This window comes from Equus asinus, chromosome 12 (assembly GCF_041296235.1).
Source record: "Equus asinus isolate D_3611 breed Donkey chromosome 12, EquAss-T2T_v2, whole genome shotgun sequence".
NCBI classification, from domain to species: Eukaryota; Metazoa; Chordata; class Mammalia; order Perissodactyla; family Equidae; genus Equus; species Equus asinus.
Genome location: NC_091801.1, coordinates 12,956,815 through 12,970,526, shown reverse-complemented (window position 1 = coordinate 12,970,526; position 13,712 = coordinate 12,956,815). Strand labels below are relative to the sequence as shown.

General features: G+C 38.7%; 1 protein-coding gene across 40 annotated transcripts in view; it reads right to left on the bottom strand.

Moving 5' to 3' along the window:
• STAU2 (staufen double-stranded RNA binding protein 2) overlaps positions 1-13,712 on the bottom strand; it is a 296,365-nt gene that overhangs the window by 88,660 nt on the left and 193,993 nt on the right. The window contains exons 15-16 of one of the 40 annotated variants that reach the window (XM_070481055.1): positions 10,625-10,651; positions 1,139-1,171 (exon numbers count right to left, since the gene is read on the bottom strand). The exons of 38 other annotated variants lie outside the window; for them this stretch is intronic. In XM_070481055.1, coding sequence (XP_070337156.1) covers positions 1,154-1,171; positions 10,625-10,651 — 45 coding nt within the window. In that variant the 3' untranslated portion in view covers positions 1,139-1,153. Of the gene's footprint in view, positions 1-1,138; positions 1,172-10,624; positions 10,652-13,712 lie in introns of those variants that run through there. One more of the 40 variants, XM_070481041.1, reaches the window with a different exon arrangement.

Below are 13,712 nucleotides of genomic sequence, written 5' to 3'. Positions count from 1 at the left end.
GCTTATATTTCTCATAGGCCAGTTATCTTTCACTTGCATTATAGACTTTCTTATCAAGGTGCTCAGTTGTTGGGGGCAGCATCCATTTCTTATACACACCTTGGGACCCATATCCCACATAGCGTCATGCTGCCTTGTGTGCTGCAGACGTTCAATAAAGGCTTACTGAAGGAATTAACTTTTATGTAAATCATAATCTTTCATTCTGGGTTTATTCATATTTGAGCAGTCACTGTAGAAACCAGGGGCAAGAACTGCTACTGCCCGTAACCTCCTCTCAAAAGCAAACAATAGAAATGATCAATCTCTCAATTCTAAATTCGATTGGAGGTGAGACGAGAGATCAGCCCCCTCATAAAATGAGACGGTAGGAGCCCCTAACAATACTGACACAAGGGACCAAGCAATAGGTCCTGAGCGACAGGTTTCCCTGTAACTGTGAAAAAGACATACTGCCTATCACAGCGTACAGGGGAGACATCACTCGGCATAAAATTGAAATGAATACAGGGTACGCTGAAGTGCTTTACAGTGAAGTTTTGCTGAATATATTCTTTCCCACCCTATTGAAGTGGACAAACTGTAAAACCTCCAAATCAATGAGGCTTAAAGTAACAGGCGAGGCCCATTTCCTGGGATGATACCCGATTCTCTGTTCAGAGTTCTATCATCTACCTAAATTGAGAAGTCTGTAATGGAAGAATTAATAAAATAGAGTTTCCTTTCACGGAACTGACCTAAACAGTGAATCACAATTTGAAACTTACTCATCTAAAGCAACAGCTCCCGCCCCCCCCGCCCTCCCCGAGCACCTTGCCTCTGCTTTAAAAAGCAACAGTACTGCTTTTCTTTGTTTTGGACACATAGAGATATTGAATAAACATTTGTTGAATGGGTGAATAAATGACTGGCTGCTTTTTTCTCAGAATATTAAATAAGAACACTTTGACAAGTGATGAAATGCTAATATCTGAGCAGGTGCTTGAGGGGAAGAAACCAAAAATTTGCCTCTCGGCTGAGATTTGAGAAGTGTTCCCCCGACTTGATACTGTTTCTGGTTCTGGGACGCTCCATTCCTCTCTGATGCTTCTGTCCTGGGCTTACAAAGCTTAGGCAAGGAGGGAGTTTCTCTTAGAATAAAAGCAATAGTCTGCTACCTTTTCAGAGATATCTGGAGACAAAAGGACAAAGTAAAATACATATAAAAAGAAAGAAAGAACACGTCTAAGAGAAGGGCAATCACTACTAATGTTAATATTAAAAATCAAAGCAGACCATTATTTGGTGACCCTAATAAAGAAAATCTTTGCATAGCACACTTGGAACAAGCTATTTTGTCTCAGGCTATTTTGAAGCATGTTCCAAGTCCCACGTGGTTAACGAGACCTCCAGAAACCTTTTACACTCAGGCAAGCGCGGAGGGGAGAGCAGCCCACGGTCACAGATACTAGCTTACAGAGGCCCTCTGCCAGCTTCCCACCAGCTACCACGAGAGAGTCACTTACTGAAAAAGAGTTGAAAATTTAGCTCAGGGTTCTTCTAATAGTTAGCATTTCCGGAGAACTCCTGGGACAAGATTTTGAATGAACACAGTAATTTTCTCTTTAGTACTTTATGTAAATACTTTAGAATTTTACATTGTGTCCCAAAACATTCCTAAGTGCTGCCGAAAATCCACAGCAGGTGTGTCTTCACCTCACCTCCTCTATTTTACAAGACACTTTAGGTGTAACACACACAATAGATCCAAATGTATAGACTGTTCGAATTCCCCAAAATGACGGTTTTAAGGACATATCGCTTAGGAAGAAGGGACAGAGCCGGTATGGGAGTCCTGCTGTTCGCTCTCTCTCCCGCAGCTCACTTTTGCCACCTAGTGGGGGAGGTAGTTTCACAGTTACGTTTTTGTTTTGTATACCGATTGTCTCCTTCCTTGAAGACCTCAGAGCAGAGGTCAGCTTCTTAGCAGAACAGCATCAAACATATTTTTGATATGCATGAAATACTGGGGGCTTTAGATAGATTTTTCTTTTTCATAATCTTAAAATAATTTCCCCAGACTGATCTGCTCCCTATCGGGTTTCTTTTAAGCAGTTAGTTTTCACTACAATGATTAACTTAAGAGAATTCAAAGTAAAATAACACCTTCTTATATAAATTTATAATCTATAACTTCGGGTGGGAAAAGACTTCTTCCTGGTTCCCAATCATTTTCCAATCCCTTACCTTGTAGCATTTCACAAGGTCTATGTTTTGGCTCACTCCTATTTTTTATACTTATTGTGGGGACCAAATCTATATCTTTATCCCGGTTTTTCATTGTGGTTCTAATCTCAAATCTTCAGTTATCTACTGAATATCCTCCCTGGAACTGACATTTAATATGTCAAAGACCTACGTCATCATCTTCCAAAAGAACCAAAGAAGGGGCTTTCCTTTCGAGCCAGTGTGGCAAGCTCAATCAAGTGTGGCAAGCTCAACCAGAGCAAGAGTGCAGTCCAGGGTTAAAAATGGCAGAGAAATTTTTTCTTTTAAGTAAGTAAAACTTGATGCAGTAAGTTAAGCAAAAGGAGCAATCAGAAGTCAGGATCAGTTTACTGGGCTGGACGGGAGGAAGAATGTTGATCAAGAGTCAGGGTGGAGCAATAACAATGAACAGGAATTGAGGTCAGGAGCGTAGGAAATTTGAGGCAGGTCATAGAGCTAAAGCTGAGAAAACTGGAAATAAGAGGCAAGAGAGGCGGCAGAAAGTATCGTCACTCAAGTCCTTAGGCTTGAAGTACACGCAAGGATTCAGAGGGCTGGGGACCAGCAGAGATGTGGCAGTCTCAGGCCTGGACACACATGGTGATATCTCATTTTCCACTCCACCTCTGTCTAAATAGTAACCCCCGCTTCCATCCTGAGTCCCCCTGGAGTCTGCTGGAGAGTTTCTTGAGGTTCCTGACCCAAATGAATTATTGCTTACCAAAACTTCCATGATCATGAATGGCCTTATAATCCTTTTGGTCTCTGAGGCTTCAAAGCTTATGAAGCTATTTTTTTAAACACCTTTATTGAGGTATAATTTATATACCACAAAGTTCCTCTATTGTGAGAGGTTTCAGTAAATTTAGAAAGTTGTACAAACATCACCACAATCTAGTCTTAAAACATTTCTATCCCCACAAAAAATTTCCCTGTGCCCATTTACAGTCAGTCCCTGCTCCCATTGCCAGCCCACGGCAACCACTGATCTGCCTTCTGACTACAGATAATTTGCCTTTTCTGGAAATTTCATATAAAAGGAATCAGACAATGTGCTCTCTTGTGTCAGTTGTCCTTCACATAGGCTGTTTTTGAGGTTTACCTTTGTGGCATCATGTATAAGTTCATTCCTCTTTATTGCTAAATAATATTCCATCATAAGGATATACCACATTTTGTTTATCCATTCACCAGTTGGTCGGCATGTGGATTGTTTCCAGTTTTTAGCTATTATGAATAATGCTGCTATGAATATTCACATAAATAAAAGTCTGTGTAAACATGTGTATTTTTCTTGGGTAGATGTAAGAGTGGATTTGCTGGATCATGCAGTAAATTTAACTTGTTTTGTGTGTGTGTGTGTGTGAGGAAGATTGGCCCTGAGCTAACATCTGTGCCAGTCCTCCCCTATTTTGTATGTAGGATGCCGCCACAGCATGGCTTGATGAGTGGTGTAGGTCCACACCCAGGATCCGAACCCACGAACCTGGGCCACTGAAGCAGAACGTGCTGAACTTAACTACTACACCACAGGGCCAGCCCCTGTTTAACTTTTTAAGAAATTGTGGGGGCCAGCCTGGTGGCATAGTGGTTAAGTTCATGTGCTCCACTTCAGCAGTCCGGGATTCATCAGTTCGGATCCCAGGCATGGACCTACACACCGCTCATCAATCCATGCTGTGGCAGCATCCTGCATACAAAGTAGAGGAAGATTGGCACAGATGTTAGCTCTGCAGTAATCTTCCTCAAGCAAAAAGAGGAAGACTGGCAGCAGATGTTAACTCAGGGCCAATCTTCCTCACCAAAAAGAAAGAAAGAAAGAAAGAAATTGCCAAATTGTTTTCCAAAGTAGTACAATTTTACATTCTCTCCAGCAATCCATGAAAGTCTCAGCTTCTCCATATCTTTGTCAATGTTTGTTATTATATACCTTTTTTTAGTATAATCATCTTAGCAGGAATGAAGTGGTAAGGTATTAATGTGGTTTTACTTTGCATTTTTCTGATAGCTAATGACAGTGAGCATTTTCTCACGTGTTTATTAGCCAATTGTATATTTTCTTTGATGAACTATCTATTCATATCCATTTTAACTGTGTTGCCTTATGATTAATGCATTATAAGAACTCTCTGCATATCGTAGATACAAGCCATATTTCAGATATTTGGCTTGTTAACATTTTCTTCTAGTTGGTGCCTTGTCTTTTCATCTTCTTAATGGTATTTTTTGAAGCACAAAAGTTTTAAGTTTTGATAAGTCCAATTTTTTCTTTTATGAATTGTGCTTTTGGTGTTGAATCTAAGCACTCTTTGCTTAACCCAGGGTCGTGAAAATTTCTCCTATGATTCATTCAGAAGTTTTACAGTTTTTTGTTTGACTTCTAAGTCTATTGTCCATTTTAGGTTAATTTTTGTATATGGGTGGGGTAAGGATCTAAATTCATTTTCTTCATATAGATATTTAATTTTCCCAGTATCATCTGTTGAAAAGACTATCCTTTCTCCACTTAATTTCATTGGCACTTTTGTTACAATTGATTGATCACAAATATAAAAGTCCATTTCCAGATTGTTCCATTTGATTCTGTTCCATTGATATACATGTCTATCCTTATCCACTAAGTTGAATAATATAGCTTTATAGTAAAATTTGAAATTGAATAGTGGAAATCTTCCAATTTTGTTCTTCCTTTCCAGAAGTGTTTAGCTATTCTGGGCTCTTTGCATTTCCATATAAATTCTAGAATCAACTTGATTTCTGCAAAAAAAAAACAAGCCTGCTAGGATTTTGATAGAGATTGCATTGAATCTATAGGTCAATCTGGGGAAAACTGCCAACTTAACAATAATGAGTCTTCTAATCCATGAACATTGAATGCCTCTCATGTATTTAAATTGTCTTTAATTTCTCTCAGCAGTGTGTTACAGTTTTTAGTGTACGAGTCTTAACACCTCTTTGGTTAAATTGTTTCCTATGTATTTTATTCTTTTTGATGCTATTGTGAATGAAATACTCAATTTTATTTTTTATTATTTGTATCTAGTATTGTTTCTAGAAATACAATTGACTTTTGTGTATTGATCTGTATCCTGTAACTTTACTGAACTTTTTATTTTTTAAAGATTGGCACCTGAGCTAGCAAGTGTTGCCAATCTTTTTTTTTTTTCCTTCTTCTTCTTCTCCTGGAAGTCCCCCAGTACCTTGTTGTATATTCTACTTGTGAGTGCCTCTGGTTGTGCTATGTGGGACAGCGCCTAAGCATGGCCTGATGAGCAGTGCCATGTCCATGCCCAGGATCCAAACCAGCGAAATCCTGGGCTGCTGAAGAGGAGCGCACAAACTTAACCACTCGGCCATGGGGCCAGCCCCGAACTTGTTTTTAAGTCCTAAGAGATTTTTGTGTGTGCTCTTTTTAAGGATTTTCTACATACAGGATAATGTCATCTACGAATAAAGACAGTTTCATTTCTTACTTTCCAAGCTGCATGTCTTTTGTTTCTTTCTTTCCTTTTCCCCCTCTTATTGTACCAGCTACAATCTCTAGCATAATGTCGAGTAGAAGTGGTGAAAGCAGACATCCTTGCTTTGATCCAAACTTAAGGAGAAAGCATCATCACCATTAAGGTGACATTAGCTGTAGGTTTTCTGCAGATGCCCTTTATCAAGTTAAGAAATTTCCCTTCTATTTCTACATGGTTCAAAGTTTTTAATTAGGAATGGGTGTTGGATTTTGGCAAGTCCTTTTTCTGTGTCTACTGAGAATATCATGTGGTTTTCTCCTTTATTAATATGGCATAAAAAGCAATTAATTTTCAGATGTTAAATCAACCTTGATAACGGTGTTCAATCCTTTCTCTAAACTGTGCTTGTCCTACAGTTTCTGAGGTTCTGTTCACTTTTTTCATTCTTTTTTCTCTCTGTTATTCAGACTGGATAATTTCTTTTGATCTATCTTGAAGTTCATGGGCTCTTTCTTCTGCCATCTCAAGTCTGTTGTTGAATCCCTCTAATGAATTTTTCAGTAATTACTTTTCAACACTAGGATGTCTAGTTGGCCTTTTAAAAAATTTTTATCTCTTTATTGAGATTCTCTATTTGTTGAGTCATTGTTGTTATATTTTCATTTAATTCTTTAAACATGGTTTCCCTAATTTTCTTGAACATATTATTACAGCTGCTTTGAAGTCTTTGTCTGCTAAGTCCAACACCTGGGTCCACAGCTTTTTTCCACTGAGTATTGGTTACCCCTTCCTTTCATTGCATATCTTGTACCTTTCTGTTGAAAACTGGAAACTTAGATACTATATTGCAGTGAACTCTGGATTTTGATGTTCCTCTGCAGGACTGTAGTTGTTGCTGTGGTTTTCTTGACTGTTCATTAATTTTCCTGGATTAAATCTGTGGAATCCATCTCCCCCACAGCATGTGGCTACTTGTGTCTCTTCTCAGTTTTTAAATTATTTTTGTTTTTATTTTTAAGCCTGGTTTTGTAGGGGTCACCATTGTGTCTATATAGCTTAGTAGTCAGTCAATGACTGGTCATTGGTTCTGCTCAAATACCCTAAGCCAATAAAGGTCTACTCTCTGCCATTGGTTCTGTGTTTGGGTTGGGAAGCACCTTCAAAGTTCAGGTGGTTCTCAATCTGCCTTGTCATTTACTTCCTGCCAGGTCCTCTCGCATCCCCTCTGCATATGTGCAGAATTCCATGGTCAGCCAGTGATGTGTAAATAGCTTGGCCCCTCTCTGGTCTTTCCTGCATGTGTATGAAGCTTTTTGGCCAGTGAAGAATATGTGTTGAGTTTCCCAAGGCCCTGTATGACTGCGTCATTTCCTGAATCTCCCTGATAAATTTCTGGCTAGTCTGCTGATCCAGTGTTGACCCCAACCAAGACTGTAACCTCAGGTTCACTCAGCTGCCAACTCGCCTTTCCTGTTGGTTTGCCACCAAGGTATCTACTGTTATTTCCAATGCCACTGGGAATGGGGTTTTTCATAAGCCACTTCAAATCAAGTAAGGCCACTCCTCCAGTGAAACTGCTGGTTTCCACGGCTTTCCTTGCCCATGTAGAACTACTGTGCTAAGTGTGCCTGGAGGCAGGGGAGAAGACCAGCGTCAGGCAAGAACACTACAGAATTCTACTTTTCTCACTTGAAGTTCAGTAGTTTTTCCATGAATAAACACTTGTCAATTTGATGAATGCCTTTAGTCAATTTAAGAGTTCTAAAATTGCTGTTTTTGACAATTTTTTGAATTTTTTTGTTGCTTTTTGGAAAGAAGATTTGCCCAGCTCTCCCCCTGCTATACTGGATGTGTGCCTTTAAAGCTATTTTTAATCGCTGTTTCTTTCTACCACACTCAGCTGGTCACCAAGGTCTGCTGATTCTTTCTCTGCATTGTCTCTCTGGGTGAGATGCTGTTTTCCTTGCCATTTTTAGTCACACTCATCAAGGTAGCCAGCACCAGTTCACTCCCGAATTACTGTGATAGAAGCCTTCCTTCCCGTCACAGCCAATTCTGCATCTGGCTACTAGATTGATCTTACAGATGCCAGCATAATCATATCTTTTGTTCCTGACTGAAGAATGATTCCTTGCTGCACAGAACACAAAATTCATACTGCTCAACCTAGCTGTCAAGAATGTACTCAACTTCCTTGATCTTATGCAACATTATTTATTCCTGGAGCTCCCATCAAGTTGAGTTTTTCTTCCCCCACATACTCCTTGCCAATTTCCATGTTTCTACCTTTTCTCATGTTGTTTTCCCTGTACGGAAAACCCTCATAAATTATCTTTCAATTTATACAGTCCATCAACTCCTAAAAGAAGCTTAATCAGATGAATTCTTCTGCTCTTGATCATTTCTATACTCCACAGCCTTTCAATATTTATATATACATATATAAATTTTTAAAATATTTCTGACACTAAATCATGTTGCTTTGCAATCAGTCCTCAATTCTTTCTATATGTTTTGTTGTTTCTCCAACTGTTTTTTTCTTTTAAATAGACTTCATTTTTTTAGAGCAGTTTTGGATTCACAGTAAAACTGAGCAAAAAGTACAGAGTTCCCATATAACCTGTCTCCAACTTTTAATTATACTCAATTTGAGGGCTTTCCTTATTTACAAAACAGAAAATACTTTTTAGCATCTAATACAGTGGTAGATATACAGCTGGTGCTTAGCATATGACTACTGAATGAATAAACTGAAATGCTTCTTGATTTCCCATGGAAATTTTCAAAAAATTTTAAAGAAAACTGTCACTTTAGGATGTCTTTCCCCCTCTCTCCTTGAAGAACTCTTACATATATCTCTGAAAGCAGAGGTGATATTAAAAATATTTAATAATTAGTGTGGCACAGACACCAACCAGAAAACAAATGGACAATAAAACAGAGTCCTGAAAACTCCTGCTGGCCCAAGAAATGATCTGTTAGTTACTAGATTGTGGGGACGTCCCAGAGGCCCTGGACATGAGGCCATGATGAGAGGGGGTGAAACATGGACTTTATAATGACTGTAGAATATACCTATAAAATGGATTTCTGTCAATCATGAAAGTTTTGGATTTGGGGAGCAGTATGAGAACAATGAGTCTCTGCAATGCAAGGTGCAGACAAGAACAGGAAACAGAAGCCATGGTCAAGCGTCAACTGGGCAGTACAAGATCAGAGAGAACAAAAGTCCTAGTAGGTCAAGACAAACCAACAGGGCAGACCCTAGATAAGTAACCAGGAGTCAGAGTTCAAGGTTAGAAGGTAGGATCAGCCAAGCAGATAGCAAGGAAATGCTAGGTAAGGATCCCAGCAAACAGTTGTCTAGGAAGCAGAAACATATCAGCAACAAGGAGACTGGCAGCCAGGCAACTTTGTCCCTGAGCTGAAAAATTTATTATGCTTCCTACTATGGCAAGAGCTTGTGTGCAGGCATGACCTCCCTCTGCATATGAGATTAGGTGAAGCAGATAGGAGCCTATCGGAGTGTTAGCCTTTTAGAGTGAGGTATTTCAGTGTGGGTCTTGGCAGAGCGGTGACACTTTTTACCAAAAGGTACTGGGTTTGCTGGTAGCACATCGTCATACTGCCTATAAAGGGTAATAGGGCCATTTTTTATCACTACGTTGGTCTTTATTACTTAATTTCACAAATGTTAAATATTTTTGGGTTTAAAAATGTCTTCATATTCCTTCCTTCAGAGGATGCAAAAGAGAAGCCAATTAACTAAAGGGTATTTTAAAAATACGTGATCTGAAAAGACACTAGCTGCCAACTTAGAAACAAAGAGAGCAGGTCAAATAAATATCAGCAATAAAAGAATAAAATTGAAAATCCTGAAAAATAACCAGTAACTAGTTTGTCTAAAGAGGAATTTTGGAAACGGAGAGAGGCATGACTTACTTGAAGGTGCATTGCTGAGAGAGAAGGCCACTGTTTTCAGTTTTAAATAGTGTAATAAGCCATACGCAACACCATAATCTGAGTTTACGAGGAAGGTAATACTCTTTCGGTTGTAAAAGTGACCTCCAGTGGGCAATAATGCTCTCAAACCTGTGGCCTAGGGAACTATATTCCATTGATCGTCACTTTAAAAAAGTCTATATAGGCAACAGTTTTCCACTATAACTTTCACATCCATTTAGCCAATTATATACATATGGTATTTATTGGCTTAATAATGTATCTGGTTATGATTCATTAGTATGAACTGCTAACAGAAGGGTTTTTAGAGTATTTCCCCAACAATGTTCAAATCAACATCAAATATATAGACAGACCTACAAGAATAGTAGGAATATGAAATTCCTACTTAAATCATTTGAAATGAGAATACTGAATTAAAAATTAAGGAACTACTGACATGGATTATGCATGCAGGTCCAAAACCAAACAAAACTCATTTGAGAGAACGTCTAGAAAACATTTTTGGACTCTTTATTCTTTACTCTGTCTCTTATGAGATCATGAACATGAAATTATCTTCAAACAGATAATCTGTTGTGAAACATTGAGCTATACATAAGGCAAGGTACAGCTCAAATAACCACACTAAAAATCCTTTTGAGTGTAGTTGGGAAAACTCATGCTTTTTAAGATCTAAAATTTCACACTTTCTGTTGGTTAAAATAGCTGTTATTCATCATTTCAGGAAAAAAACTGGGAGAAGAAAAGCAATAAGTTAAGCTCGTGGGTTTTGACTATAGTCCAAAATTATTTTATAGGTCAAGTTAATAAGTCACTTGTGGGCACAATATCACTGGGCATATGCAGCCACTCAGAAATGTGGTCATGCTGTACTAAGCATAAATGAAATTAGGAGTCAGTTATACAATACATAATATTCAATCTTCCCACTACCCTCCTCTATAACTCACTGTTGGTTCCAGCAACTGCTTATATATCTGAAATGAAAGAAGTGAAAGATCACCATGAAAACAACAGAATATTCCTTATTGCTTAAAAAAAAATGGAGGGGGGGAGTCTAGCTATGAAGTGTTTCTAAATGGGATTTCAGGAAGGAGATAGAAGTAACGTTTGCTACAGGCAAAGTTTTTTCAGTGCTCTGATGAATACTGATGGAAAAAACCATTTATTTTCCCTTAACTTAGAGAATAAAATTGGTTTCTGTTGTAGAGCAGATAAATCTAGAATTGACAGTCAAGTCTCACTATCTTATAATATGGGTAATATGTCCAGAAAACCGGCTCCTTTCCAAAAGAGAATGAACTCTGAATGACCATGTTTAAAGTAACATTTGACACAAAACACAAAAGGTGAAGGCCTGACGTTTCTTCCTTCTGGTCCAGGGATTTGACCAGCAAACTTCTTCCGTAAAGGGCAGAGAGGAAATATCTTAGGCTCTGCAGGCAATAAGGTCTCTGTCCTAACCACTCATCTCTGCTGCTGTAGAGAGAAGGTGGCCACAGACAACACCTGAACGAATGGGCATGGCTGTGTCTCAGTCAAACTACTTATGGCCACTAACACTTAAATTCCACGTAATTTTCACATGTCATGAAATATTATTCTTCTTTGGATTTTTTCCCCAAGCATTTCAAAATCTAAAGGCCATTCTCAGTTCAGGTGGCAGGCTGGATGTGGCCCACGGGCCGTAGTATGCTGACTTGTCTTATTCTAGTCCGTCAACGAGAATAACTACTCAGTGGTGAGAAGTCGGTCCTGGTGACTTCTCCTGCTGAAATATTTTTTTGAAGATCTGATTGAATTTTTAACTGTGTGTGGTGATGAATGCCAACTAAACTTGTGGTAATCATTTCACAATATATATGTATATCAAATCAATATGGTGTACACTTAAAACTAATACAGTGTTATATATCAATTATATCTCAATTAAAAACAACCAAAAAACAAAACATGCTCTATGAACTACTGGACTAATTACCGAAATACAAAATATAAAGGAAAAAAGATATGGATTGAATTTCTTAACTATAAGATATATTTGTGTAAAATGGGAATTTTACATGATAAAAAGTCAGAAGAAATTTTAGTCCTATAATCATGAGGTAAGTTTCAGAAGCAGGAAACACTTTGAAATATAAACATCAACAATTATGGAAACACTTTCCTAAAACAAACATTAAAATTGATGAGCCTTTTTACTATCTCTCTAGCATCCTATTTCATAAAAAGTAAACAAAAATCAAGTTGTGTGTTGAATTTTGGCAGGACCTCCCAGAAGTGCCAATGGTAGGGGTCACACCTTCTCTTCCAACACCCCATGGCACTCAGCACTGTGGCTTGACACATGTTGTGAGCAAGTGAAACAAGCTGAAATGCAAACTTACACTGAAATCTATGTAATACAAAGAATACCAGAACTGTCTCGCAGGTACCTTCAGGATGATGACAGAAGGTCTGTTATTATGTAATGTCACTTAAGTGTGTCCTTTTTATTAATAAAAAGCTTTATTTGTCTTGGGTAATTGTTACTCAAACCTGTGAAGTTCATGCCTCTTTATATTCTGAGGAATGCAGTCCCAAAGGACATTACTCAGTGAATACTGACTTGTATACTACACAGTGGGAAACTAGAGTAGGAGGCAGCCCTGGAACTTGAAGAAAATAATTTAGGACACTGAGAAGGATGTACTCATACACATGACAGGTTACAAAAATTAGGAGTTACAAATAGATCAGTAAAGGAATTAATGGAGATATATAATGGATTCCTAATGATAGTTACATGTATTCAGAGTATGTAAATACTCTGAGGTCAACATTTGGAAGTACCAGGATGCTTTCACAAAAAAATGTCCCTGTAAGGTCACCACCAGAGAAAGCATACTGAGCCAAACATTCTATTTCTCTCACTAATTCTACCAAATGAATTCTACCAAATCCAAGTCATTCTAATTTTCCTAGAAATTCAATTCAAACCCATCTTATAAGTATGTGCTGTGTGTGTCTTAAGAGCACAGACACAGAGAATACTAAGGCAAATAAGACACTGCCCTAGACCTCACAGAGGTCACTGACCAGTGGGGAGACCAATATGAAAAAAAAAAGAAGGAACAGTTTGATAAGTGTTACCAGTGGGATAAATATGAAAAGTAGGTCTGGGTAGGGCTTATTGACTGGAGTGACACCTTGGTTGGATCTGATGGATATCACAATGAAAGTCCCTCTGTGAGCAAGGAGAGAATGGCCCGGGCAGAGCGAACAGTGCAAAGACAGAGATGCAAGAGAGCACGGGAGGTGGTGACTCAACACGGCCAGAGCACAAAGTGTGGTCTAAGCGAGGCACAGGGCGAAGGTGCAGGATGAGCTTGGAGACACAGGCAGGGGCCAAATCACAATGCTGCTGGGTCTCATTCCATAGACTTGTGCTCTCCAACATGCACGTGGCTGTTGAGCACTTGAAATGTGGCTAGTCCAAGATAAGATGACTCAAAAAAAGACAAAACGTCTCAATAATTTAAAAATTTGATTACATGTTAAAATGATTCTTTAGAAACACTGGGTTAAATAAAATATACTATTACCTGTTTCTTTTTATTTTTTTAATGGATCTAGTAGAAAATTTAAAATTATATATGTGGGATTTAATCCCTCATGCAGTAGTCCTGGTGGCTGATTCCTCAACAACCATTTCACCCCAAGCACTTAAACCAGTAGAGGTCTCATTTCTTTCAGAAGGTGACTAGCTTAGAGATGAGCATATGACCGACCCAATCTAGGCCCGAGCTGTGAAGGAAAGATGGCTGGAGGAGTTCCTGATACAGATGTCTTTGCCCCTAAAAGGAGACACAAGATCAGATCTCGTTTTCTTTTACATGTGGCTATATTGCCAGTGACACAGAGAACTACTATGGCCATCTTTCTGTGAGCCAGAGGATGAAGCAGAGGATGGGGGAGCTAAGAAATGGAATAACTTGCGTCCTTGCTGACATCACTGCATTGCTTTATCGACCAACCCTGGAGTTGACCCTTCCTCTG